Raw genomic sequence first — 24,977 nt, 5'->3', positions numbered from 1 at the left:
CAAAACAAATAGGAAAAAGCAAACTGGAGAAAATAGATAATGCAGAGAGAAGAAAAGTTTTTAAAATAAATCTATCATTAGTATACTCAGAGAGAAGATTAAGGTATTGTATCCATGAAGTACTGATGAAATGCTATTGGAAAAGGAATATTCCAGAGAATAGAGCAGAGCAGACAAAGCGGGAAAGAGATTAAGATTCAAGTGCCAGTCTAGGAAAGACAACACTGAAATACCAGCAGTTCCAAAAAAAGGAGGAACAGAGAAAATGGAGGAGGCCAGGATCAGTAATGAAACAATTCACGAAGAATCCCCAGAACTGTAGCATCTAAGTTTCCATAATTAAAGGATCTATAAATGCATGACATAATAGATAAAACAAATCCTTACCAAGGCCCAGCATTGTGAAATTTTAAAACACTAGGAAAAGGAGAAGATTTAACAAGCTTCCAAAAAGGGAGAAAAAAAAAGAGATGACATGCAAAAGATCAAGAATTAGAATGTTGGACTTCTCAGTAGCAATATTGGCTCTGTAAACAATGAAGCAGGCTTCAACATTCTGAAGGAAAATTATTTCCAACCTCAAATGCTACACGCAGACAACCTGTCACATAGGAAGCTAGATCAGAGATATTTCAGACAAGCAGACTCTCCAAAAAAAACAAAAAATTACCTCCACTGCATCCTTTTCTCAGAAAGCTACCAGAGGATGTGCTCTACCACAATGCAGGAGCATTCCAAGAAAGAGGAAGATAGAGGACACGGGATGACAATTGTGCACCAGACAAAGAGAGAAGCCAATCCAAACTGAAGCAAATCTGAAGGTTCAGGCAGACTTCTTTTTTTTTTTTTTTTAAGATTTTTTAAAAAATATGATTTATTTATTTATTTTATTTATTTTTGGCTGCATTGGGTCTTAGTTGCAGCACATGAGATCTTTGTTGAGGCGTGCGGGATCTTTCATTGTGGCGCACGGGTCTTTCTCTTTTCTAGCTGTGGCGCGTGGGCTCTAGGGCTCCAGAGCGCGTGGGCTCTGTAGTTTGCGGCATGCAGGCTCTCTAGTTGAGGCACGCGAGCTCAGTAGTTCTGGCATGTGGGCTTAGTTGCCCCGTGGCATGTGGAATTTTAGTTCCCAGACCAGGGATCGAACCCACGTCCCCTGCATTGTAAGGTGGACTCTGCACCACTGGACCACCAGGGAAGTCCCCAGACTTCTTTAAGAAGAGGAAATCGATACCTGGTGAGAATAAAAGTTTTGAGAGACTTAGTCAACTGGCAGAGTTTGGAGTTGAGTTAAAGATCAGTATATTAAAAACTAAGCAAACAAAAAACCAGAGCAACTGTTAACCCCTAGGGAAAACCAAAAAGTTGTGCAGGAAAGGAAAAATAATCATGTATTGAATCATATACATTGTTATATTAATATTTAATACTGTTTACAAGAGACACATGTAAAACGTAAAGACGAAGGGTGGAGAGTCAAAGACTAGAAAAATACATCAGGTAGACACTAATCAAAAGGAAGCTGGGGTAGCAATATCAGACAACATAGATCTTAAGGCAAAATGAATTACCAGAAATAGAGTCGCTTCATAATAATAAAAAGTTCAATTCACCAGGAAGATACAACAATTCTAAATTTGCATGCATCTAATAATATGGCCTCAAAATAAATAGAACAAAATTTTTCAGAATTTCAAAGAGAAATAGACAAATCTACAATCGTAGTGGCGCTCTTCACATCTCCCAGTAACTGATAGGCCAAGCAGACTAAAAGTCAGTTTTGTTAAAGAAGATTTGAACAACACAATCAATCTTGAGTTAATCAAGACATTGACAGCAATTGCATTCAATAACTGAAGAATAACCATTTTTTTCAAGCATACATAGAATATTTAGGTTACTTGACCATGTAAAGGTCATAAATCTGCCTCAAAAATTTCAAGGGAATTAATTCAGAACACATTTTCTGATCACAATGTTAACTCTACTGATATCAGGCAAAGTGGACTTTATGGCGAGAAGAATATTAAAGATAAAGGGGGACATTGCATAATGATAAAAGGGCCTATGCTCAGAAAGGTATGGCATTCTAAATTTGTATGCACTTAATAATAGAGCTAGAAAATGCATAAAACAAAATCGACAGAACTAAAAGTAGAAACAGATAAATCCACAACCCTAGTGGGAAATCTTGACATGCTTCTCTCAGAAATTGATAAAATAAGCGGATAAAAAAATCCATAAAGGGAGTTTCCTGGCAGTCCACTGGTTAGGACTCAGTGCTTTCACTGCCATGGCCCGGGTTCAATCCTGGTCCCGGAACTAAGATCCCACAAGTTGTGTGTTGTGGCCAAAAAAAAGAAAAAAAATCCATAAAGATACGGATTTGAGGGACTTCCCTGGTGGTCCAGTGGTTAAGAATCTGCCTTCCAATGCAGGGGACATGGGTTTGATCCCTGGTCAGGGAACTAAGATCCCACATGCCATGGGGCAACTAAGCCCGTGAGCCACGACTACTGAGCCCGCGTGCCACAACTAGAGAGAAACCCGAGCACTGCAACAAAGAGCCTGTGCCCCACAGGGAAAGTTCCCGCATGCCACAACTAAGACCCGACATGGCCAAAAATAAAATGAATAAGTAAATAAATATTTTTTTAAAAGATGCGGATTTGAATGCTTTTAACAGATTTGACCTGACACATGTAGAACATTATATGCATATAATTGCAGACACATATTCTTCTCAAGTATGCAAGGAGCGTTTACCAAAATTGACTGTGTGCTGGATTATTAAGTAGCGGTCTCATAAACGTCAAATGATTGAAAATTACACAGAGGATGATCTCTGACCACAATAGAATTAAACTAGAAATTCGTCACAATATATAATTATTCCAAATGTTTGGAAATTAGGCAATACAATTCTAAGTAACTCATGGGTCAAAGAAGAAATTACAGGATATTTTAAACTGAGTAAATAGAAAATATGACATTTTAAACTTTTGGCATGATGCTAAACACGCACACACACACAAATACACCCAAACATGCTAATTCAACTAATTCTCAGACAGTGGAGGGAAGTAGTAGGGGTGAGGCCTGTTAGTGGTGTTTGAGAGATACAAGTAAAATCTTGCATTGTTTGAACTTACTTGGTTGCATTGGCTGTGTATTTAAAAATGTCACACTCTTCTGGGACCCACATGGGTCATGGTTCTATAAGCATTTCTTTATTTTTCATTTTTGTTTTTAAAATTTTTAATGGAGTATAGTTGATTTACAATGTTGTGTTAGTTTCAGGTGTACAGCAAAGTGACTTAGTTTTTTTTGTGGTACGCGGGCCTGTCACTGTTGTGGCCTCTCCCGTTGCGGAGCACAGGCTCCGGACGCGCAGGCTCAGCGGCCATGGCTCACAGGCCTAGCCGCTCCGCGGCATGTGGGAATCTTCCCAGACTGGGGCACGAACCTGTGTCCCCTGCATCGTCAGGCGGACTCTCAACCACTGCACCACCAGGGAAGCCCTAAAGTGACTTAGTTATATATATATATATTTTTTCACATTCTTTTCTATTATAGGTTATTATAAGATATTATATATAGTTCCCTGTGCTATATAGTAGGTCCTTGTTTATTTTATATATAGTAGTTTGTATCTGTTAATCTCAAACCCCTAATTTATCCACGCCTTTCCCCCTTTGGTAACCATGAGTTTGTTTTCAATGTCTATGAGTCTGTTTCTGTTTTGTAAATTAGTTCATTTGTATCATTTTTTTAGATTCCACATGTAAGTAATATCATGTGATATTTGTCTTTCTCTCTCTGACTTAAGATGATAATCTCTAGATTCATCCATGTTGCTGCAAATGGTATTATTTCATTCTTTTTTATGGCTGAGTAATATTTCATTGTATAAATATACCACATCTTCTTGATCCATTCATCTGTTGACAAGCATTTAGGTTGCTTCCATGTCTTGGCTATTGTAAATAGTGCTGCTATGAACATTGAGGTGCATGTATCTTTTTGAATTTGAGTTTTCATCTTTTTAACTTAGGTGATGATTTGTTTAATGTCTGGCTCCCCCACCAGACTGTGGGCTGTGCGATAGGATGAACACTAATTTGTTCTCAGCACCCAGCACACTGCTTGGCACACACTTTAGAGGCTTAATAAATATTTGTTGAATGATATTAGAAAAGATGTGTAGAGCTGTGTGTCAGACATTGTGTTTTACATTGACTATCTTACCTAATACAACAGCCCTATGCGGGAAGTACCATCATTACTCCCATTTAACAGATTAGGAAACTGAGGCTCAAAGAAGTTAACTTGCTCAGCTTCACATAGCTGAAAGCTGGGGCCCCAGGCTGGCTGACTCCAGAGCCCAATCTCTCAACTCTGCAATTGGCCAGCCTCCCAAGGAACAAACAACTGTCAGGGTGCGGAGGGCCCTGGTGCAATTTTTAATGGTTTGCACATTATCCTTCCAGGTATCGGTGAGCTTTTGAAAGTCCCTTACAAGCCGCACCCTTTTTCTTCCGCTTCCTGTATTTTCCCTTCTCTCAGCTGCGGGAGGCCATTGAGCAGGAGATTCGGGATATGGGCCTGCAGACCATCCCGTTCACCCTCACCAAGGTTATCCAGCTGTATGAAACCAAGAACTCCCGTCACTCCACCATGATCGTGGGCTGCACAGGCAGCGGCAAGACTGCCTCGTGGAGAATTCTTCAGTCGTCCTTGTCCTCCCTGTGCCGCGCCGGAGAGCCCAACTTCAACATTGTCAGAGTACGGACCTGGGACAGTGGGGCCACTGGAGGAGACTTGAGTAGCAGGAAGACAGTGAGGCTGGGGGCAGGGGTGCGTAGGTGTCTGGGAGGGTGGTGCAGACCAGGAGGGCGGCCTGGGAGGGGTGAGAGAGACAGGGGCCAAATACAAATACCTGGAAATAAAGGGACATCTTGGGATTGTGTCAGCCGGCAGCTCAAAACCCCCTTCCTGTGTCATTTTTAGGAGTTCCCTTTGAACCCTAAGGCACTGTCCCTAGGGGAGCTGTATGGGGAATATGACCTCAACAGTAATGAATGGACAGACGGCGTCCTGTCCAGTGTCATGCGGACGGCTTGTGCAGGTACCCAAAGGATCTTGGGGCAGGGAGAGCAGATGCCTAAATCTCCTGTGTGGGTGGGCAGTCTGGGGATAGAAAGCTCATTTTGGGGGAAAAAATGCTTGGGGAACGCGGAGATCACCAGGAAGCAACTGCTTGCGTCTCCAGGGAGATGAGCGTGGAGGGAGGGCTGGGTAACAAAGCTCTGGTTTCCTTATCATCTACCTCCGACCAAGACGAGAAGCCGGATGAGAAGTGGATCCTTTTCGATGGCCCTGTGGACACACTGTGGATTGAGAGCATGAACTCTGTCATGGACGATAACAAAGTGCTGACCCTTATCAACGGAGAGCGCATCGCGATGCCTGAGCAGGTTCGGGAGTGGAAACTGGAGGGCCTGGGGCAGGGCTAAGGGGAAGAGCAGGGGCATCCAACAAGAAGGGGAAGTTCTATAGGAACGCCTAGGAGGAGGATGCCTGGATTCAGGGCAACCTGTGACTGAAGAAGAAATGCCTGTCTTACCACAGACTCTGAGGACAACTGTATAGAAAACACGATGTATTAGGACGCACTGTGTGGACTGAGGCAGCCTCATTGCCACTGACATATGAGGGATGACCTTCCGTTGTGCACCCAGAGTTACAATTCGTGGGCTCTTGTAAAGGCCACCCTTTCCCACCCGCTCAAACAATGTGAGCGAGAGAGTGATTTTTCATAAGGATGACCTTGAATAAACCCTGATTTCTTTTAACAAACAAATCATTTGTAAAGCTTAGGTCTTTATTCATCCTGCCACACGTGGTACTCAGTAGAGACACCTTGGGGCATCAGAATTCTGGGTGTTTTTATTACTGAGGGAAAGACAAGGTTCTGACCAAGTATATCCATAGGTGTCTCTCCTGTTCGAAGTGGAAAACTTGGCAGCGGCCTCCCCAGCCACTGTGTCTCGCTGCGGGGTGGTGTACACTGACTACGCTGACCTGGGCTGGAAGCCCTACGTTCAGTCATGGCTGGAGAAGAGGCCAAAGGTACGAAGGGAATGGAGGAGAGGAAAGGAACCGGTGGGGCCTGCGGAGGGGACACAAGAATAATTCAGAGCCCCTGCTTATTCAACTCCAGGTAGAGGCAGAGCCTCTTCAGCGCATGTTCGAAAAGTTCATCAACAAGATGCTGACCTTTAAGAAGAAAAACTGCCACGAGCTGGTGCCCCTCCCGGAATACAGCGGCATCATCTCCCTCTGCAATCTGTACTCAGCCCTGGCCACACCAGAGAATGGGGTGAGGGGGGACCAGGGCAGGAAGGGCTCTCGACCTCCCGGGACAACTTCAGGGAAGTGGTGTGTCTGAGACACAATTGGAACATGAGGCTTGAGTGGAGCAGAGACTCCAAGGGGAGGCCTCACCAACCGTGGAGGCAGCGAGCGGGGTGTGTGTGTGTGTGTGTGTGTGTGTGTGTGTGTGTGTGCGCGTGTGTGTATTTGCATGCGCGTGTGTGTGCTCACGCGCGCACATGTGCATGCACACTGGGAGGCCAAACTAAGGACTCTAAATCAGACATAGTACACAATGGGTCTCACTGTAATTTCCTGCCCATATCTGGGAGCTGAGGATAGTTCATTTGGTTCCTCATTTCTCCATCCTTTCAAAAATTAAATATTAAGTCTTGGAATCTGTGAGGCCTTAGGATACTGTTTCTTTTTTGTTTGTTTTTTAAGAATTTTTTTTTTTTTGGATAGGGACCACTTTTAAAGTCTTTACTGAATTTGTTACAATATTGCTTCTGTTTTATGTTTTTTTTTTTTTTTTTTTGGTGGTACGCGGGCCTCTCACCGTTGTGGCCTCTCCCGTTGCGGAGCACAGGCTCCGGACGCGCAGGTTCAGCGGCCATGGCTCACGGGCCCAGCCGCTCCGCGGCATGTGGGATCTTCCCGGACCGGGGCACGAACCCGCGTCCCCTGCATCGGCAGGCGGACTTTCAACCACTGCGCCACCAGGGAAGCCCCTATGTTTTGTTTTTTTGGCTGCAAGGCATGTGGGATCTTAGCTCCCCAATCAGGGATTGAACCCGCACCCCCTGCATTGTAAGGTGAAGTCTTAACCACTGGACCGCTGGGGAAGACCCTGGGATACTGTTTCTGCTGGGAGGAGCTCCCCACCTAATCTGATGAGGGGTTTTAGAAATTTTCAGATTAACTGATATTTAAGAAAATTTTTGTTTGGTTTAGAATTTTGGAGTAAGGACCAAAATTGAGTATTTTTCTGTTGAGATTAAATTACTGCCTAGAAATGGTTCATATTGTCTTTAAGGACATTGACAGATCACTCAACTATTAATATAAAGTTATATGACAATTAAGATCTATAACAGTGTGTGCCATTCCTGGTATGGTTAATATAAATTAAAACCATGTCGGTGAAGTTGCAAAATGACATAGGGGAAAAGGACAGTAATATAGTGTCAATGGCACCCCGCTGCTAAGGAGGACTGGGTAGGGGGAAGAACGCTGATGAACAAAACAAAGAGAGGAGGGCAGTCTAGGTAAAGGGAATGGCTTTTGCAAAAACACAGAGACACAAGAGTCAGTTCCCGCTGGGCAGGGTGGGTGATGGGTGGATGGTGTTGGAGGTGTTACAACCCCTCTTCGCTGCAGCAGAGACCCCGAGAAGAGGATGGTGAGATGTGTGTTGAGCTGGAAGGACAGACTAAAGATTCTGGATTCAATATGGTAGACAGTGGAGTCTCAACGCAATTTCCCACCGTGTCGCTGAAACTTAGTAGGTTTAATTGAAATGTTTTGACTTAGGTTTATCTACAGCCATATGGTTTTCCAAACAGAACCAGGAAGGGAGGGAAACTCTAAGCCTTTGTGATGAGCTGCCAAAATTAGACGCCTCCACCTCTTACAGATTTATGGTATTTCCGTTTCTCCTTTTGCACCCAGGTGAACCCAGCTGATGGTGAGAACTTTGTCTCCATGGTAGAGCTGACATTTGTGTTCAGCATGATCTGGTCTGTGTGTGCCTCCGTGGATGAGGAGGGCCGCAAGAAGATCGACAGTTACCTCCGAGAGATTGAGGGCACTTTCCCCAACAAGGTCAGGGCCCTCAAACCCAGCTGCCCTATTTTTCTGCCTCCCTGATCCTTAACACTCTTCTTGAGCCTCAGCCTGCCGCCCAGCTCTCTTTCTTCTGCCCAGTGGTCTGTGAGCGCTTTTTCTGGGCAGGGAAAAGCTAAAGGAAGGCTTTGGTAACCCGCCACACGTTCCCTCCTCAGGACACAGTGTACGAGTATTTTGTGGACCCCAAGATGCGGAATTGGACATCATTTGAGGAGAAGCTCCCAAAGAGTTGGCGCTACCCTCCAAAGTGAGAGCCGGACCTGGGGGGTGGGTCAGGCTTGGGGCTGCGGTGGGTGGGCGATGTGGTGAGAGAGCCAAAGAGGGGTGCAAAAGTGAGCTGTAGGAAGAGAGGGTGGATCCCAAGGCAGAGATGGCTTTCCAGTGCGGGAAGTGGGATCTAGAGGAAATGGGACAGGGTCCTTCAGGAGAATGCCTGATCCCCGGACCCCGCAGGAGGCAGGCTTGGCGATTAGAGAGTGGTGATGCCGGAGGAGGATAAACACTGCGGGGCAGAAGGAAGCGGGAGTTAGAAAGGAGCGGGCCACGATCTTGAGACACAGTCCCTTTCCCCACCAGCTTCCCCTTCTACAAGATCACGGTGCCCACCGTTGACACTGTCCGCTACAACTACCTGGTGAGCACCTTGGTGGCCAACCAGAACCCCGTCCTGCTGGTGGGTCCCGTGGGGACTGGAAAGACGTCCATCGCTCAGAGTGTCCTGCAGTCCTTGCCCTCCAGCCAGTGGTCAGTGCTCACTGTCAACATGTCTGCGCAGGTGTGTGGCAGGACCCAGGGCCAGGCCGCCAGCTCCCTGCTCTTTCCCTGCCTCTGCTCCCCCTTGGGATCCAAGTGCCTGGTCGACACTCCTCTCTAACCCCGTATTTCTCCTGGGGGACCCAAGCATTCATTCTGTGCCTTTTTCACCAGACCACATCCAATAACGTGCAGAGCATCATTGAGAGCAGGGTGGAGAAGCGAACCAAGGGTGTCTATGTGCCATTTGGAGGCAAAAGCATGATCACCTTCATGGATGACCTAAATATGCCAGCTAAGGACACGTTTGGGTCCCAGCCCCCCCTGGAGCTGATTCGCCTCTGGATTGACTATGGCTTCTGGTATGATCGAACAAAGCAGACCATCAAGTACATTCGAGTAAGCATCCCGAAAATTTGTTCTTCAGGCCTCCGTTCCCGCCCATGATGGGTTCAGTCCCCGCTCCTCTGGGACCCCAGGATAGAATCCTGTAAGCCTATGTTCCTCCCCGCACAGGACTGTCCTGCCTTTCTCAGGACCCAGACATCTGGCTCCTAGGTTATCAATTCCTGTTAGTAACCCTCCTCACTGACTGTCCTGTGCTTCCTGACCAAGGGAGCCTGTCCTCCAACTTCCACTCCTTTCCCAGGCCTCTTATTCCTTGCTCCCATGGCAACACTGATGCCAACCAGAGCTGCCCATAACCACGTCTCCAGGCCTCTCCACCTCCCACTGTTTCAGTAACCACCTCCGCTCCCCACCCAGAATCCAGGTGTCTCCCTTCAGTCCTGGCTTTTCTCCCATGGGATTCTGAATGTCTTGTTTCTTTTTCCTGAATCAATGGGCAGCCATTCCAGCCTGATATCTGGGGCACTCATCTGTCTGGCCCTCGGGGTCCAAAACTCACCTAATAACATATTCATACGTTTCTGAGAAAAAACACGCACATACATACACAGATACGTGTGTGTGTGTGTGTGTGTGTATATATATATATATATATATATTTATTTATTTATTTATTTAAAATAGAAAAGAAGAGAAAGTCTAGAAGACGTAATCAAATGTTGTTTTCTTAACTTACCTCTATTTTCCAATTTGGGAACATGGATTATAATGATGAAATAAGAACAAATACATTACTTTAGTAATTCTGTAAAAGTGTCCCAAATCCCTTCCTTCCCCTCACCTTTCCCTGCCCCTTCTACTCCGTGTTTCTTCCTGCTCTTTCTGTCCCTGTCTTCCCTCTTCCTGTTTGTCCCTCCATCTCCTCTCTTCCTCATGGCTCCTCTCACATCCTCCCTATTTCCATGCTCCCTCTCTTCCCATCCTCTCGCCTGTCTCCACCCCCCACCCCACCCCCCACCCCATCTGGTCTTTGCTCTCTAGGACATGTTCCTGATGGCTGCCATGGGCCCTTCCGGGGGTGGACGGACCGTCATCTCCCCAAGGCTGCAGAGTCGCTTCAACATCATCAACATGACCTTCCCTACGGTGAGGGCATCCTGAGGTCTGGGGGAGGGGACTGTAGAAGGCAAAGCCATCTGTGGCTCAGAGAACGACGGGGCAGATCACAGAGGGGCCCAAGGACCCCCAGGGCTGAGTTGCACTCAGGGAGCTATGATACGTGAAGGGGAGACCGCTCTCTGCAGGAGCCTTGCTTCTGCTGAGCTAGGAGAGCTGCAGGGTGAGAGTGTAGCCTGGCTCCGGCATGTGAAGCCTAACAGTCCCAGTGGGCAGAGAGTGGGGACCAAACAGACAAGGAAGGTAGAGCCTCCAAAGCAGAGAGCTGGGAGCGGCCCAGGGCTGGGGTGAGGCAAGGGAGGCACTCAGGGGCACCCAGAGCCCTCAGAAGTCAAGAGAAATAATATTTTTCATGTAACGTTAAAAAAAATTTATGCCAAAAATTCACAATGAACAAGATGCCAAAATTTTAAATAAGTACAAGGTCAGTATAGTACCGTGCTGAGCCTCATGAGAGCCTGAGGCAAAAGGAAAAACCAGCAATACGGATCCCGTCTTTATTTAAAATGTTCGTATTTGTTCATCGTGGACCGTTTGCATTAATCTTGATTTTTAAATACTACACTAAAGCATTATTTCTCTTGATTTCTGAGGTTTTTTTGTGCCCCCCTTAAATGCTGCCCCCAAGACAAGTGCTTTTCTCCCCTGACCCTAGCCCCCCCCTTGGGTGAAAGGTCATGAGCCTGCAATGTTGAGCCTGAGAGCCTGTTTCTAGGAGTCGCAGATCCTCCGGATATTCGGCACCATGATCAATCAGAAGCTCCAGGACTTTGAGGAAGAGGTGAAGCCCACTGGGGATGTGGTGACCAAGGCCACCTTGGATGTGTACAACACTGTGGTACAGCGCTTCCTGCCCACGCCTGCCAAGATCCACTACCTCTTCAACCTTCGAGACATCTCCAAGGTGAAATTCTGTCAGACCTTGCCCCTTTAGCCCAGCACAGCCTCCTTGGAGGCATTCTCCTCTCCTCAAGGTAAGCCTTGGAGCTCAGTAGCAGCCCACACACCCCAAACCACCCCCATCCGGGAATGCTGCTTTCTCTAAAACTTCTGGAGGGACTCTCTTCCCTCCCTCCATCCCACTAGCCACGCCCCTTCCCTAGGTTTTCCAGGGCATGCTGAGAGCCAGCAAGGACTTTCACGATACCAAGTCCAGCATCACACGACTCTGGATCCATGAATGTTTCAGGTGAGGTAGCTGTGCCTGCCAGGTCCAGGCCTTCCCAAGCTGAAGCCTCCACCCCCGCACCCGCCTGTCCCTTCCCCAAGGCCACGCTCCTCTTCATTCCCAGATCTCACCCCAGCTCCCTCCCAACAGAGTCTTCTCTGACCGACTAGTTGACACGGCAGACATGGAAGCCTTCGTGGGCATCATAAGTGACAAACTCGGCTCCTTCTTTGACCTCACATTTCATAACCTTTGTCCCAACAAACGTTCTCCCATCTTTGGTGAGCTGGGAGCTGTGGCCCCTCTAGGCTGGAGACCCTTAAGAGATGGGTTAGAAGGGGAGGCGGGGCACCAAGTCCCATGGATGCGTAGGGCCCTTTGGGGAAGCCTGGGGAGGACCAGGCATTTGAGATCTGCCCCCCTCTTCCCATGACCCAGGGGACTTCCTGCGGGAGCCCAAGGTGTACGAAGACCTGACGGATCTGACGGTCCTGAGGACAGCCATGGAGACGGCGCTAAATGAGTACAACCTGTCACCCGCCGTCGTGCCAATGCAGCTGGTGCTCTTCCGAGAGGCCATTGAACACAGTGAGCACCTCCTGCTCCCATCCCTTCTCCAGCATCCCAGTTATGGGATATTCCAAGGAAATGGGGATCTCTTCCCAGGTTGCTCCCAAATCAAGTCTCAGAAGTTGCCTTCCTCCCTAACCCCAGATGTGCTTGTGGCCATGGGTGGGCTTTTCCTTGATGATGGTGTTTAACAGAGATGGTGGACGTTGAGAGTTGAATTGCTACGAGTGCTTCAGACACCAACCTCTTGCCACGCTGCCTGGTTCCTCTACTGCAGTTTTAGTCGTCCCAGTCCCCAGCCTAGGGCCTGGAGGTCCCCTGAGGTTGTTCAACCAACTCATTACCCCCACCCCCTACCCCCTACCCTCCAGTCACACGGATTGTGCGGGTCATTGGACAGCCTCGGGGCAACATGCTCTTGGTGGGCATTGGGGGCAGCGGACGCCAGAGTCTGGCCCGCTTGGCCTCATCCATCTGCGAGTACATCACCTTCCAGATTGAGGTCACCAAACATTATCGAAAGCAGGAATTCCGAGACGGTAACGCTGGGTTTCTGAGATGGAAGAGGGTTTGGGGCTGGGAGTGAAAGATCAGATGCCTGAACTTCCTGTGATGACAAGTGAGAGGAGGGATGGAAGCCGGGTAGGGAGCCGCGCCAGGCCCCAGGTGGGGTACAGGACGGTGTCATGTATGTGTTGCCAGCTGGGGGAGGGCTCCTGAATCTCAGAAGGGGAAGGAGGGACAGGATGCTGAATCTGAAGAGAGTTTCTGTCTCCTCTGGCCCAGATATCAAGCGTCTGTATCTCCAGGCTGGGGTAGAGCTCAAGGCCACGTCCTTCCTTTTTGTGGACACCCAGGTTGCTGACGAATCATTCCTAGAGGACATTAACAACATCCTCAGCTCAGGCGAGGTCCCCAATCTCTACAAGGCGGATGAATTTGAAGAGGTGCGATCCTTCCACACCCACTACCAGTTGGTTCTTTGGCCTTCCTAACTAACCCCTTCTCACCTAATCCCAGAGGATGCTGCCGTAGCACCCCCTCCCTCCAGCCCCCCATTAGGTGGTGCTTCCTCTTCTGCCATCCTCCCTCGCGGGACGCTAGTGGGCCGAGCTGCTTTAAAACCCACACCCTGTGAGCCCAGCGCCACCCGCTGCTCCCTCCTCCCTCCAGCCCTGGGTTCTGCCCTTGGAACCTCAGCCCTCTGACTGCGGCTTCCACGCAGATCCAGACGCTCATCATAGAGCAGGCCCGCGCCGAGCAGGTGCCCGAGTCCTCGGACAGCCTCTTCGCCTACTTCACCGAGCGCGTGCGGAACAACCTGCACATCGTCCTCTGCCTCAGCCCCGTGGGCGACCCCTTCAGGTGACTTGTTACAGCCTTCTCCCTCGAGGCCCCCACTCATCGCGGGGTCCTCCTCCCCGGTTCTGGCCTCTGTGCCTTCTTCCGGCAAGACTCCGGAATGGCGCTGGCCTCTCCAGCCCTGTACACCCCGTCTCCTGGACATAGCCTGTGTTTCCTTCAGCACGTTCCTGCTGCTTACATGGGAGCCTTTTGGTGTATCAGATTTCTTTATTTTTCCGGAAGATGGAGGTGGTTTTTATGTTTTGTTTTTAAATTTTTAATTGTGGTTAAAAACACACATAAAATTTAATCATTTTAGCCATATTTTTTTCAGATTTGTGGCTTGTCTCTTCACTTTCTTTAAGTTTTTGGCGTTTTTTTGTTTTTGCTAAAGAGAAGTTCTTAAATTAAAAAAAAAAATGTTTATTTATTTATCTTGGTTGCCAGGTCTTAGTTGTGGCACACGGGATCTTTAGTTGTGGCATACAGCCTTCTTAGTTGCGGCATGCGTGCAGGATCTAGTTCCCTGACCAGGGATTGAACCTGGGCCCCCTGCATTGGGAGCGCAGAGTCTTAACCACTCTAGGGACCAGGGAAGTCTCTAACCGTTTTTAAGTATACAGCTCAGCCGTGTTAAGTATATTCACACTGTTGTGCAACAGATTTCGGGAACATTCTCATTGTGCAAAACTGTAACTCTATACCCACTGGACAACTGCCCATCTCCCCCACCACCCCCAGGCCCTGGCAACCACCCTTCTACTTTCTATTTCTGTGAGCGACCACTCTAGATACCACGTAGAGGTGGAATCATACAGTATCTGTCTTTTTGTAACTGGCTTATCTCACTTAGCGTAACGTCCTCAAGGTTCATCCATGCTGTAGCAGGTGTCAGAATCTCCTGCCTCTTTAAGGCCTCTTTAAGGAATAATATTCCATCGTGTGTATACACCACATTTGATCCATTCTTGGTATGACTAGATTTTCAAGGGCATTGGAAAATAGGACGACAGAGAACTTGTGCAGAGAGGCGGTTTGGGTTACCATTTTGTTTATCTTTTAATCTTTTTGGTTTATGGCATATTTACCATGTACCAGGCTCTGTGCTAAGCATTTTACATGTGTCACCCCATTGAATCCCCTAACAAGTCTAGTCAGTATGTTTTGTTATTCCCATTTTAGAGCTAAGGGAAATGACGTTCAAAAGATTATATCACTTGCCCCGAGATCCACACCTAGTTGGTGTGGAATCGGGTCTTTCTGACCGCAGAACCTGTTTCTAAACCCTGCACTGAATCAGCTCTGAGGGGAGCAAAACCTGGACAAGGAGACACAGGGGCACGGGGGTGGGGCTTTTAGGTTCCTGGGGAGTGGGTGGGGCTGTGACGAAGCCCCTCGCTGGAGGCTGAGTCTGCGATTGGGCTTAACTGCCTCTCGAAACCCACGCCAGGAACTGGATCCGCCAGTACCCAGCCTTGGTGAACTGCACAACCATCAACTGGTTCTCAGAGTGGCCCCGCGAGGCCCTGCTGGAGGTGGCTGAGAAGTATCTGGTGGGAGCAGACCTGGGGACGCAGGAGAACGTGAGGCCCTCCTCCCCACCTTTCCTCACCCCCCTGCACCTCCCGCCCATTTCTGTTCTCTGTCTGCCTTTACTCTTGCTCTGTCTCACCTCCTCTATGAATTGGCCTCAGATCCACAGGAAGGTGGCCCAGATCTTCGTCACCATGCACTGGTCAGTGGCTCAGTATTCCCAGAAGATGCTGCTGGAACTTCGAAGATACAACTACGTCACACCCACCAACTACCTGGAACTTGTATCTGGATATAAAAAGTACGATGAAGAGTAGGGGGCACAGAGGGCCAGGGAGCTTGGTGTCTTTCGAGGGTGCTTGGTGAAATGAAGTCAGGGAAAATATCCGGGAGCTGGCCAAGGGGACCCGCTCGAGGACTGGGATGTTGATGTGGGATGGCAGAGATGCCAGAGACCTTGATTCTGTCCAGGAAGTTAAACAGAGAGATGGGGTTTCCAGGGGACATGGCCATCTCAGGGGCCCTCTGGCTGTGACCACTTTATACACCTCTCTGTCCTTATCTTCTAGAATGATGTCTCTCTTCCCAACCACAATACAACTGTGACATTCTATTATGGGTATATATGACAATGTAGGTCCTCTTCTCTCTGCCTTTGACATCTTCTAGACTTTCCACCATTCCCAAGAATTGTATATTCATTCATTAAGTTGTACTGACTGAGTTTTTATGTGCACAACACAATAATTTGCTTTGAAGGATATAAGAAGGTAAAAAAACCCTCATTTATTGGATTTAGTATTTCAAAGGTGAAGAAAAAGCCGTTTGTAATAATAATGATAGCCAATATTCATTCATATAAAATATATTTTTGAGTACCTACTCTGTGCCAGGCACTCTTTTAGATGCTTGTAATACATATGCCAGTTAACAAAATAAAGTCCTTGCCTTCCCTGGGTACATAGGCTAACATCCTGTTTAGGATTTCCCAGTCACTGCGTTAAGCTCTTCACATGCCTATTATTACTTAATCCAGAAAACAATCTTGCATAGACATTTTCCTTTGGCTGTACAGTGTTAAAACTCATTTTTGAGTGAGTCGCCAACATTTAAAACTTGGGGAGCCTTAGAAAACTCCTGATTTCCAGTCTGTCTCGAAGCATCAGAAATTGTGGCAATACTGAGCCCACATTCGTTCTCAAATGGGAAAAAACAGGTTGGAGCCCAGAGATGGCCGCCCCCTTGAGAGAAGTTTGTGTTTTCTGGTTCACTGCAGCCCCCCTGTCTGCTGCACAGCGGGGAAGAGTCTCAAGTAGGGAAGTGGTGTGATGAAAACAGTAGCAAGCAAGCGGATTCTGACAGCGGTGTGTAGAATAAATCGGAGGCACGAGAGTCTGGAAGCAGGAAGACCGGTTGGGAGGCTGCTGGCAATGATCCAGGCAGGAAATGATAAAAATCTGACCAGGATGGTGTTGGTGGCCACGGGCAGGAAGACAGGGCCCAGAGCCGCTCTGGGAAGGAAGAGACTAAATGGGCCTCTCCTTTCTGGGTGCCCCGGCTCCTGAGGCACCGATCCTACTCTGTCCCCTAGGTTGCTGGCAGAGAAGCGGCAGGAGCTGCTGGACCAAGCCAATAAGCTGCGGACGGGGTTGTCTAAGATCGATGAAACTAGGGAAAAGGTGGAAGTGATGTCTTTGGAGCTGGAGGATGCCAAGAAAAAGGTGGCTGAGTTCCAGAAACAATGCGAGGAGTACCTGGTCATCATTGTGCAGCAGAAGCGGGAAGCGGATGAGCAGCAGAAGGTGCCCCCGCCCCCTTCCCCTGCCCCTCGTGCCCCCTACACCCCGCACCCACTGGGCAGGGGCTTCCCAGTCTCCACTGGTTACAGAGCAGGGAATGGGAGTTCCACTCCTCATGTTTTCTTTAGCTTTCTCTTTCTCTTGCCGCCAGCACCGTCACCGCCACTTTTGCTCAAGGTGAAGTCAAAACCCTCGTTTTCTTTTTATCCGTAGGCTGTCACAGCCAATAGTGAGAAGATTGCAATCGAGGAAGTTAAGTGCAAGGCACTGGCTGACAATGCCCAGAAGGATCTAGAAGAGGCATTGCCAGCCCTGGAAGAGGCCATGCGGGTATCGGGGTGGGAGGGCTCAGGAAGGGGGTGGGGCCGGCCTTCTTTGTTCTCAAAGTCCCTGGGGAAGTAGGGAAGAAGAGGGGAACTTCAGCTGGGTCCTATCTCCATAAAGGAAGCTGTCTTACCACCTGAGTTGACTCTTGTCCCCAAGTTAATCCCTTTTCACAGGCCCTGGAGTCTTTGAACAAGAAGGATATAGGAGAGATCAAGTCTTATGGACGGCCCCCTGCCCAAGTGGAGATGGTGTTGCAGGCAGTCATGATTCTCCGAGGCAACGAGCCCACCTGGGTAGAGGCCAAGAGGCAGCTAGGTAAGCCAGGGATCCGGAAGGTAATTAACGTGAGTCCACCCAGCATTCCCTAATCATCTGCTGGGTGTCAGGCACTCGGAGAGACAGAGATGAAGGATGCATTGTACCAACCCTCAAAGCACAGAGCCCAGGAAGGAAGAGAAGGCATAAATGTCAGTCAAGTTTCTTTGGTTGTAAGTTACAGAAAATGACTCATCTTAATTTAAGCAAAAAAAAAAAAAAATTTCATAAAGCTATAGGAATTATAGGAATATATCCCAGAATCCAAGGACAGGAATGTCTTCGCTCGCCCATCCTCCAAAAACACAAGAATCAGAAAATGGATATAAAGAGTCTTTCTGTTTTATTCTTGCGATAGTTTTCCTGCTCTGAGTTCTGGTGGTAGGATGTAGCCTGTAAGCTGTAGTTTGGTGGCCCCTGCCCTAGAGGAAGGTGCAGAGTATATAGAAAGAGTGGTGTGTGGGGCAGTCGGGCTGAGAGCGTTGAAGGTAAGTGATGGGAGTTGAGGCTGCGGAGGTCCTGGAGGCCCTGGGAGCTTCGAGGGTCTAGAGGAGGGAGCAAGGTCAGCAGAAGGAGCTCGGGATGAGGGCAGATATGCTGGCCTTGGGAACTGAGCCCAGGAAGCATGTGGCCTGGATGAGGAGGGGGGCTGGGCCCTCTGGCTGAGGCCCCCTACCTTCATCCCACAGGGGAACAGAACTTCATCAAGTCACTGATCAACTTTGATAAGGACAATATCTCAGATAAGGTCCTGAAGAAGATCGGGGCCTACTGCGCCCAGCCGGACTTCCAGCCTGACATCATCGGCCGCGTGTCGCTGGCTGCCAAGTCCCTCTGCATGTGGGTTCGCGCCATGGAGGTAAGCGGTGGCCAGTGGGGAGGGGGGAACAGTGAGGCCGGCCCAGGAGGAGGGGGGATGGAAGACCCAAGTGGGAAGGAAGGATCACGGGCAGGTGAGTGGGTGGCGGGTAAGAGGGTGCCTGCTGTCTCCCCGCAGCTGTACGGGCGGCTGTACCGGGTGGTGGAGCCCAAGCGGATCCGCATGAACACTGCGTTGGCCCAGCTTCAGGAGAAGCAGGCGGCCCTGGCCGAGGCCCAGGAGAAGCTGCGTGAGGTGAGCACGGAAAACACGCGTTTTCCGTTTTCCGAGGTGGTCCCTCTCCCAGATTTCTGAGGGATGCTTCCTGACTGTTTAATTTTCCCTGTCAAATTCTACTCCCCTCTCCCTTACAGTCCTGTCTGCCTCCCTGTCTGTGCCTTGTTTAGACAAGTCTGCCTCTGGCTCAGAAAGCTAAGCTGACTGAGAGGGTTACAAACACACAGGGGCACTGTCCCCAAGGAGCCCTTCCCAAGACTGACGGGGGAGCCGGCAATGTCTGCCATCCTTCGTTGGGGGCCCTTTGGAGAGGGACCCTGAGACAGTAGCCGATGAAATCCGTGTGGCAAATGTGTCTTTGCCGGGGGGATGGGACAAAGGTGTCACACTGCTGCTTGGACCTGGAGGAATGTGGGGGCTTTGGAGCCTGGGGAGGGGATGGGGTCATCTGGAGGTAGAGAGGGGTATTTCCTGTGAGTGGGCTAGACGATCCAGAAGGTGATTTCCTACAAGATATATGCACAAGTAACTCCCTAACCAGGCAGAATATGTTATTATCAAGAGTTCAAAATTCTTTCAGTCTATCATTTAATTTTCTATCATTGATTTGATAGGTAATATAAATACATCCACATGGTTTGAAATTTAAAAAGTACAAAAGCATATCCAGTAAGAATTCTCTCTCCCACCTTCTACTCTCTAGCCACCAGCTCTGCTCCCTTGAAAGCAACCCATATTACAGATTATTGTTTCGGCAAAATTTCTTTTCTTTTTTTTTTTTTACATTACTTACACACACTGTTCTGCACCTTGCTATATTACTGACTTATATATCGAAGATTGTTCTGTATCAGTGTATAAAGAGTTCCTGCTTTCTTTTGACCGCTGCGTGTTATGCCAGTAGATAGCTAGACCATCATTTTTCTTTTTTTAAATGGCCGTGCCACGCAGCTTGCAGGATCTTAGTTCCCTGACCCGGGTTTGAACCTGTGCCCCCTGCAGTGGAAGCGCGGAGTCTTAACCACTAGACCACCAAGGAAGTCTTTCTTTTGTGTTTTTTTTTTTTTTGTAGACCATCATTTATTTAACCATTTCCCTTTTGGAAAGACAGATTCATTGCTTCCAAGTTTTTCATTTTCACTTGCCCTCTAACTTGGTTGATGCTATCTTTTTTTAAAAAAAATTTTATTTATTTATTTTTGGCTGCGTTGGGTCTTCGTTGCTGCACGCGGGCTTTCTCTAGTTGCAGAGAGCGGGTGCTACTCTTCATTGCGGTGCGCGGGCTTCTCATTGTGGTGGCTTCTCTTGTTGTGGAGCACAGGCTGTAGGCGCACAGGCTTCAGTAGTTGTGGCTCACGGGCTCTAGAGCGCAGGCTCAGTAGTTGTGGCGCACAGGCTTAGTTGCTCCGCGGCACGTGGGATCTTCCCGGACCAGGGCTCAAACCCGTGTCCCCTGCATTGGCAGGCAGATTCTTAACCACTGCGCCACCAGGGAAGCCCACTGCAATGCTCTTAATTAAGGCCACCCTTGCAGACTACGTATTTCCTCTGCCCAAGTCCAGTTTCCTAGAAGTTGCCCTCCTTCAAACATCCTGCCTCTATAGAAATAGCCACTCACCCCTGGAAAAAGCTGCAGCCACCTGCCAAGGTCAGAATATCACAGGGTTGGCTTAACGACTTTCACTCAGAGGCTTCCCTGGTGGCGCAGTGGTTAAGAATCCGCCTGCCAATGCAGGGGACATGGGTTCGAGCCCTGGTCCATGAAGATCCCATATGCGGCGTGCTAAACCCGCACGCCTAGAGCCCGTGCTCTGCAACAAGAGAAGCCACCGCGATGAGAAGCCCGCGCACCGCAAAGAAGAGTAGCCCCCGCTCTCCACAAGTAGAGAAAGCCCACGCACAGCAACGAAGACCCAGCGCAGCCAAAAATAAATTTAAAAAAGAAAAGAAACTGGCAATAGTGGTTCTCTCTCAGGCTGGGGCTGGGGCTGGGTGCTGGGTGCTGGGGGCTGGGGGCTGGAGTAGGAGGAAGATGGTCCCTTCACTCTATATGTTTTCGTTCCTTCAGAATGTTGATTCATGTGAAACATATTCACTATTCAAAATTATACCTCAATAAAGATGTTTAAAAAAAAGAAGAAAACATCATACAATATAAAAGCTGTATTACACAGCAAAAGAAATTATTATAAAATCCTGTTTCTTGAAAAAAAAATAAAATTTCAATAGTGTAAAAAAAAAAGACATAAATGGGAAAAGTTATTTTCAAAAAAAGATAAAGATGATGTTAGGTGTGATAATGATGCCGTGATTATGTCCTTTTTAAAAAATGAGATGCCTTATGAGGTATTTAAGGTTGAAATGTCATGAGTTTGCAATTTAAGATACTTTGGCAAAAAACAAGTTGATGGAATAAATATAGCAAAATGTTAACAACTGTTAAATCTAGGTGATGGGTATATAGGTATTGCTTATATTAGTCTCTTTTCTAGGTTTGAAATGTTTCATAATAATTTTTAATTAAAAAAAGATTAAGGGCTTCCCTGGTGGCGCAGTGGTTGAGAGTCCGCCTGCCGATGCAGGGGACGCGGGTTCGTGCCCCGGTCCGGGAAGATCCCACATGCCGCGGAGCGGCTGGGCCCGTGAGCCATGGCTGCTGAGCCTACGCGTCCGGAGCCTGTGCTCCGCAACGGGAGAGGCCGCAACAGTGGGAGGCCCGCGTACCACCAAAAAAAAAAAAAAAAAAAAAAAAAAGATTAAAACTGCAAAAATGTAAAAACTGTGTGTATGTATATATATGTGTATAGTAACGGCATAAGTGTAATAGTCAGATATGGAAGTAATTACCAGAAGACATAAAAAGAGGAATGGTTAAAAAATAATTTGCTACTGAAGGATGGGACTGAGTAGGAAAAGTGGGCTAGAAGACTGTTGCTTTTCATTATAACCCCTTTTATTATATTATTTAGGTTTTTAACCTTGTGCATATATTTCTTACATGAAAAATAAAAACAGTGAAGACAACACCACACGCAAAATAAATAATGAAATATAGATCCGTCATGTGGGCTGGCTGCCTCCCCAGAGACCAGTCAGTCTCCATGGGAAGCCAAATTATAATCAGAGTGTTGCTGATGAGCATGGCCTCAGCGCACGGAGGTGGTCGCGTGAACCTGATGACAGGGGTCACGCGGTAGAGCCTGCCAGATAACCCAACACGCGTGTGCAAGGGGACCTACATTTCCCTGTAGGTCCCCAGCCTCCAAGTGGCCCAGCTGATCACTGAGTGACACCTTCTTTCTTTAGATGCTAATGGCGTCCAACAGATTCCTACCAAGGCTTGACCTATAAGCCGTCCTGTCACTCAAGGGTGACATTTTGAATCTCCACTTTGCCTTAAAAAATATTCCTTGGAGAGCTCCCTTTCCCATTCCCAAGTTCTCGGAGGTCAACCTCAATAGCCGAGCCCAGGTCCTGCTTGCTTAGTACACAGTAGGCGTTGTGCTGCAACCCACATTTATCCTTACAGCCATCACTCAGGAAAGTGGGGCAGTGATCGGAGCACTCCTTGCACGGTTGCAGACTGCCTCTCCCAGTGGGGATGCAGCAGGAAAGAGAACTAATGTTTATCGTGTGCACACCCTGTGGCAGACACTTAGTGGAAGGCCAGCCCCCCGTTCCTCTTCATGAAGAGAACAGGTGACACGGTGTGTTCACAGACACGATTACTGTTCGCCAGTCAGGCACACATAGCGGGTCCTGGAAAAGACTCCGTTCTTTTATTTATTTATTTATTTATTTTTGTGGTACGCGGGCCTCTCACTGTTGTGGCCTCTCCCGCCGCGGAGCACAGGCTCCGGAAGCACAGGCCTAGCGGCCATGGCTCACGGGCCCAGCCGCTCTGCGGCATGTGGGATCCTCCCGGACCGGGGCACGAACCCGCGTCCCCTGCATCGGCAGGCGGACTCTCAACCACTGCACCACCAGGGAAGCCCTCAGTTCTTTTTTTTTTCCTTCCAGTTTTATTGAGATATAATTGACATGCAGCACTGTGTAAGTTTAAGGTGCACAGCACATTGATTTAACTTACATACATCATGAAATGATGATCACAATAAGTTTAGTGACTACCCATCATCTCATATAGAGGCAAAGAAAAGAAAAAGAAGAAAACCTTTTTCCTTGTGATGAGAACTCAGGATTTGCCCTCTTAACAACTTTCATGTACAACATACAGTAGTGTAATTATATTAATCATGTTCGTTACATCCCTAATACTTATTTAGTTTATAACGGGAAAAGTGTACCTTTTGACTGCCTCATCCAGTTCCCCTCCCTCACCGCCTATCTTTGCCTTTGGTAATCACAGATCTGACTTCTTTTTTATGTTTGTTTGTTTGAAGTATAATTGACCTACAACACTATGTTAGTTGCAAGTGCACAACATGGCGATTCTATATTTCTAAACATTACAAAACAATCACCACACAGTCAGTTCTTGACTTCGGATTTGAGTGATAAGGAGTTCCCTGGCGGTCCAGTGGGTAGGATTCTGTGCTTTCACTGCCAATGGCACGGGTTCAATCCCTGGTCCGGGAACTAAGATACCACAAGATGCACGGCACGGCCAAAAAGAAAAAAAAAAAAAAAGTTTTGAGTGATATATTCCAACCTCAGCAGAGCCCACAGGGTGGCAATGAGTCGAGGTGAGGGAGGCTTCTCTAAGAGGTAAGGCTCTTCCCAGGTCCCATCTTCGGTGGGACCTCGGACCTGGGCCTTTTTCCTGAATGGACTCCCTCTTCCTCCCTCCAAGAGTTCCTGGGTTCATTCTAACTCCTTCTTCCTCTCTCAAGGTCTCACCTTAGGTGTGGCCTCTGGCACGGAGTGGCCGTTATTTCTGTGCTATCTGGTCCTCTCTTGCCAACACATCCTGTGTGCTTTATCACTATGCTACGAGAGGTCCGTCTCCTTCTCAGCCTTGAGTCCGTTACCAAGTAGTTTCCAGGCTCAAGGAAAGGGTGGTGGAGGGATGGGAAAGAAAACGCAACTTATCACACATATTTGATCTTGTTTTTCTTCTCACAACAACCCTGTAGGGCAGGTGTTGATTGTTCTTATTTTGCACGTGAGGAAACAGGCTCAAAGAGATCATTTTCCCCGAGGTTCATTTTCCCACAACCCGGCAGACTGGTGATCCGAAGCCAGGACAATCTGGCCTCAAGCCCCGTGTCTGATCCCTGTACTCTGATCCCTCCCAGGTGGCCGGGAAACTGGAGATGCTGAAGAAACAGTACGATGAGAAGCTGGCACAGAAGGAGGAGCTTCGCAAGAAGTCCGAGGAGATGGAGGTGAAGCTGGAACGAGCCGGGATGCTGGTGTCTGGGTTGGCTGGCGAGAAGGCCCGATGGGAGGAGACGGTGAAGGTGAGATCATTGCACCACCTGGCTGTCCTTCTTCCCTGCCCACCAGTGCCAAGAGCTCCCGTCGCATTTAGGTTGAGGGACAGGCGGGAGATATGGGGATACTTGGGTGAGGGGACATCCAAGAATGGGGCATGGGAGTTCTTCCCCTCCACCTCCTGACATTTGGTGAGAATAGTAGAAGGAGAGACTTTTTGTACCGTGGGGGATCTGCTTCTGTGTTTAGGTAGGGCTGGAAAGCACACACGAGGACCCTTGACATAGCCCACTGGCCAGATTGAAACCGAGCTGTGGCATCTCGTCTCTACCCTCGGTGAGCTCCTGGCTTCACAAGAGGGTTAGGCCTTATCGTAAGAAACAAACATTGCTGTTAAAGATGGGGAACTCAAGGGAGTTCCCTGGTGACCTAGTGGTTAGGGTTCGGCATTATCACTGCCATGGCCCGGCTTCGATCCCTGGTTGGGGAACTGAGATTCCTGTAAGCCGGATGGTGTGGCCCAAATATGAAGAAAAGGGAAAAAAAGATGGGGAACTCAAAAGTTGTGAGAGTAGGTTAGAGTTCTCAGGGTGCAAGGGTCTAGGAGAGGCCTAGAAACTCTCTGATCTGGTTAGTGTCCAGAGGAGAGTGCCTTCAGAGCAGTCCAGGTGTCTCCAGGCTGGGGGCCCAGGCAGCCTTACACCTCCCCTGCTGTCCTCCAGGGCCTGGAGGAGGATCTGGGCTACCTGGTGGGAGACTGTCTCCTGGCAGCTGCCTTCCTGTCCTACATGGGACCCTTCCTGACCAACTACCGGGATGAGATCGTCAAACAAATCTGGATCAGGAAGGTGAGGCAGGGCTTAGGCGTGATGAGTGAGCTCGTGGGCTCTGAGATTGTGGCCTCTGGGAGTAACAGAGATGTCGGGAA

The 24,977-nt window shown here is 48.4% G+C and overlaps 1 protein-coding gene across 1 annotated transcript in view; it reads left to right on the top strand.

Annotated features, from left to right (window-relative positions):
- Positions 1 to 24,977, top strand: part of DNAH2 (dynein axonemal heavy chain 2) — a gene marked incomplete at its 5' end in the record, with an annotated part of 86,419 nt that overhangs the window by 48,160 nt on the left and 13,282 nt on the right. The window contains 26 exons of the mRNA XM_079904217.1: positions 4,567 to 4,785; positions 5,011 to 5,128; positions 5,341 to 5,477; positions 5,995 to 6,132; positions 6,224 to 6,382; positions 8,047 to 8,199; positions 8,379 to 8,470; positions 8,800 to 8,998; positions 9,151 to 9,375; positions 10,366 to 10,470; positions 11,216 to 11,404; positions 11,604 to 11,689; positions 11,819 to 11,949; positions 12,107 to 12,256; positions 12,610 to 12,777; positions 13,025 to 13,185; positions 13,464 to 13,603; positions 15,033 to 15,165; positions 15,277 to 15,416; positions 16,707 to 16,917; positions 17,128 to 17,244; positions 17,415 to 17,556; positions 18,246 to 18,415; positions 18,554 to 18,670; positions 23,911 to 24,075; positions 24,772 to 24,897. Coding sequence (XP_079760343.1) covers positions 4,567 to 4,785; positions 5,011 to 5,128; positions 5,341 to 5,477; positions 5,995 to 6,132; positions 6,224 to 6,382; positions 8,047 to 8,199; positions 8,379 to 8,470; positions 8,800 to 8,998; positions 9,151 to 9,375; positions 10,366 to 10,470; positions 11,216 to 11,404; positions 11,604 to 11,689; positions 11,819 to 11,949; positions 12,107 to 12,256; positions 12,610 to 12,777; positions 13,025 to 13,185; positions 13,464 to 13,603; positions 15,033 to 15,165; positions 15,277 to 15,416; positions 16,707 to 16,917; positions 17,128 to 17,244; positions 17,415 to 17,556; positions 18,246 to 18,415; positions 18,554 to 18,670; positions 23,911 to 24,075; positions 24,772 to 24,897 — 3,891 coding nt within the window. The remainder of the gene's footprint in view (positions 1 to 4,566; positions 4,786 to 5,010; positions 5,129 to 5,340; positions 5,478 to 5,994; positions 6,133 to 6,223; positions 6,383 to 8,046; positions 8,200 to 8,378; positions 8,471 to 8,799; positions 8,999 to 9,150; positions 9,376 to 10,365; positions 10,471 to 11,215; positions 11,405 to 11,603; positions 11,690 to 11,818; positions 11,950 to 12,106; positions 12,257 to 12,609; positions 12,778 to 13,024; positions 13,186 to 13,463; positions 13,604 to 15,032; positions 15,166 to 15,276; positions 15,417 to 16,706; positions 16,918 to 17,127; positions 17,245 to 17,414; positions 17,557 to 18,245; positions 18,416 to 18,553; positions 18,671 to 23,910; positions 24,076 to 24,771; positions 24,898 to 24,977) is intronic.

This window comes from Stenella coeruleoalba (assembly GCF_951394435.1).
Source record: "Stenella coeruleoalba genome assembly, chromosome: 19".
Taxonomy (NCBI): domain Eukaryota; kingdom Metazoa; phylum Chordata; class Mammalia; order Artiodactyla; family Delphinidae; genus Stenella; species Stenella coeruleoalba.
This window is presented reverse-complemented; position numbering and strand designations above follow the sequence as displayed.